The sequence below is a fragment of the Arachis hypogaea genome, chromosome 15 (genome assembly GCF_003086295.3).
Source record: "Arachis hypogaea cultivar Tifrunner chromosome 15, arahy.Tifrunner.gnm2.J5K5, whole genome shotgun sequence".
NCBI lineage: Eukaryota > Viridiplantae > Streptophyta > Magnoliopsida > Fabales > Fabaceae > Arachis > Arachis hypogaea.
The window spans coordinates 73,452,338-73,455,539 of record NC_092050.1 but is presented as its reverse complement, the minus strand read 5'-3'; the positions used below and the strand labels follow the sequence as shown (position 1 = coordinate 73,455,539).

The window sequence follows — 3,202 nt, the reverse complement described above, 5'->3', positions numbered from 1 at the left end:
TAGTCAATCTCCTTAATTTCTTATTGATGGAGTATTTCCACCTCCGGTAATTATTATAGCTTCACTGTTTTCTTCCTTTTTATATAATTATTGTAATTATTTAAAAACCCTTTCTAAAATGAATCCGGTAATACATTAAAAAACGATAGATGGAATAGTTATTTTAAAGGTGATAAGAAGAAAAAAAATAAAAGAAATTAGATCCTTCAAAGAACTTTAGAATAATAAGGTGAAAGGAAAATTGCTACTCTTCAATCATTTGTTTTAATTTAGTTGCAAGTGAATTGCATTGCCTAATGATGATTCATTTTAAGGATGATGTTCCTTATTTTGACACTTTATAAATGATATAATCGTTATTTAAAATATCAAATTGTATGCTCTACTATTTTCTATTTAAATTATTCGTATGAAAAATCTAATACCTAAATTCATTCCACTTTGTTTATCTACTATACATGAAGACATGCAATATGCCAATAATATTCTATGGGTGACTTGAATGCGACCCAATAATGTGGATAAACACGCGGAACATCAGAGTTAGTTCAAAGTTCAAAGAATAGTACCCAAAAAACAAAAATATTATGTATTCGTACACCAAAATCAATTACTAATATATTTGTATAAAAATATATATAATTTAATTTATTTTTAATATATATATTTATATTTTAATATATATTTTATATTAATAATTAATTTTATAATTAATTTTAATATATATTTAACATAATTAAATCAATATAAATATATAAAAAAATATTTTCATATCTTTAAAATACATTTAATTTATACACTAAAAATATTTATAATTATTTTTTATTTATAATATAATTAAAAATTAAAATAAATAATTATTTAATATTTAAAAAATATTAACAAATTATAAAAATTTATTATTATTTAATTATTAATTTAATTTTTTTAATTTAATTTTTTTTTAGTAATTTAATAATATATTTTATTCTATATTTTAAATATTAATAATAAAAGATAATAAGTTTGGATGATCCGTATTCTTTATTTTAAAATACAAATTAAATATATCTTATTTTGATATGAAGATAAAGATATATATGATTTTAAATAATTGGAGCATGCATAAATAAGAAGGCATAAGGTGACGCGCATAGAAAAAGTCGTAGCACGAACCAATGAAATCCATGCACCTAAATCAGAAACGACAAGAAACCTCAAAGATAAAAGGGGCATTCATCTCATTGCAAACATTTCAAACACCTTGATTTCTCTTCAACCCTTATCTTCAATTCATCCCCATCCTCTTTCTCTTGTTGTGTCCCCACTATAGTCCCAAAAATAATAACCAATTTAATTAATGGAGGGTAGTAGAAGAAGCTCAAATTCTGAACTCCCTCCTGGGTTTCGGTTTCACCCAACTGATGAAGAACTAATCGTTCACTACCTTTGTAACCAAGCCACTTCAAAGCCTTGCCCTGCTTCCGTCATCCCTGAAGTTGATATCTATAAGTTTGATCCATGGGAATTACCCGGTACATATCATTATTATTTAATTTATTAGCCTAGTCTCTGTGGTTGTTTTAATTAATTCTTGTGATTTCAGATAAAACAAGCTTTGGAGAGAACGAATGGTACTTCTTTAGCCCAAGGGATAGGAAGTACCCAAATGGGGTGAGGCCTAATAGGGCAACGGTTTCAGGGTATTGGAAGGCCACTGGTACGGACAAAGCAATCTATAGTGGGTCTAAGCATGTTGGGGTCAAGAAAGCTTTGGTCTTTTACAAGGGTAGGCCCCCAAAGGGTATCAAGACTGATTGGATCATGCATGAGTATAGATTGGTTGGATCAAGAAGGCAACCCACTAAACAAATTGGATCCATGAGGGTAACCCCTTTTCGCTCTTTAACTCATCATCTTTTTCACACCAAAACAGAAAATAAAAATTAGTCATCATATTTTAGAGTAATTATACAAAGATAGAAATATTGTCTCTTAAATTTGGGTTGATTATTCATTCACTTTTATTCACTTTTGGTTTGTATATATAATAATTCATGACTAATAATAGACATTTAAATATTGTTTTTCTATATTTTGGATAAACAGACAAAAGAAAATTCTAAAACTAAAACATCTTGTCTATCTATTGATAATGTTTTATCCTGCAGTCAAATTTGTATATTATTCTCAATATTTTGTATTTGTCTGATATTTTGATGTGTTGGATTAAGTGGAAGCTTACGCTTTTTTGTGATTTTTGGGATGTGTCATCATCAGCTAGATGACTGGGTGTTATGCAGGATCTACAAGAAGAGGAGCATAGCAAAATCAATGTTGGAGCCTAAAGAGGAATTCCCAACAATGCCCCAAATCAATCATCATCTAACATCATCATCAAATGATGGGAATGATAATAATGATGATGAGCAAGAAATGATGATGAAATTCCCAAGGACATGTTCCCTTACACATCTTTTGGAAATGGACTACTTGGGCCCAATATCACAAATACTCTCTGATGGATCATATAACTCAACCTTTGATTTTCAACTAAACAGTGCCAATGTTGGCAACATGATTATGGACCCTTTTATGAAACAACCTCAGATCCTTGAAATCCCTAACAAAAATAATCATAACAATCCTTATTATGATGTGGATTCAGGGAAGAACAACCTAGTGAAACAGAATAGCACCATAAACCCTACTATATTTGTGAACCAATTCTTTGATCATAGTGGTAGTTAACAGTTAATTTTATTATTAAAAAGAAAAAAAAAAGAAATTGGATTATTGTTAGACATGGCGATGAAGCGTCACCAATTAGAACAATCATGAAGATTCTTTGTAGAAAACAAAATTTATATTACATCATCATCACATAATGGATTCTCAATGGTATCAAATCTGATTAGCTCACATGGACTTTATTATTTTATATATATATATATGGACAAGCTGCTTAGTGGCTTTCTAAAATTAAACAAATAAATTAGCTTTCTTGATTATGATAATTTCAATGTTCAAACCCAAATGCTTATCTCATCCGTTTTATGGCTAAGCCACCAACTTCCTTTACATCATTCGTGCACATTATTACAATGATTTAATTTATTTTGACCAAGGACAATACGGTTAGCGAGTCCCCAACTATAAGTCAATAATTGAATAAGCTGAAATAATTAAGAGAAAAACTTACACGATTTTAAAACATATTTGA

General features: G+C 28.6%; 1 protein-coding gene across 2 annotated transcripts; it reads left to right on the top strand.

Annotated features, from left to right (window-relative positions):
* Positions 1 to 1,106: 1,106 nt before the first annotated feature.
* LOC112750307 (NAC domain-containing protein 2) lies at positions 1,107 to 2,888 on the top strand. 2 transcript variants are annotated; one of them, XM_025798953.2, is made up of 3 exons: positions 1,107 to 1,514; positions 1,586 to 1,866; positions 2,260 to 2,888. In XM_025798953.2, exons 1-3 carry the CDS (start codon positions 1,340 to 1,342, stop codon positions 2,728 to 2,730), a joined length of 927 nt encoding a protein of 308 aa, XP_025654738.1. In that variant the 5' UTR covers positions 1,107 to 1,339; the 3' UTR covers positions 2,731 to 2,888. The 2 variants fall into 2 exon arrangements, with proteins under 2 accessions (XP_025654738.1, XP_025654739.1); XM_025798954.2 differs by having other exon boundaries at positions 1,139 to 1,514; positions 2,283 to 2,888.
* Positions 2,889 to 3,202: the final 314 nt, after the last annotated feature.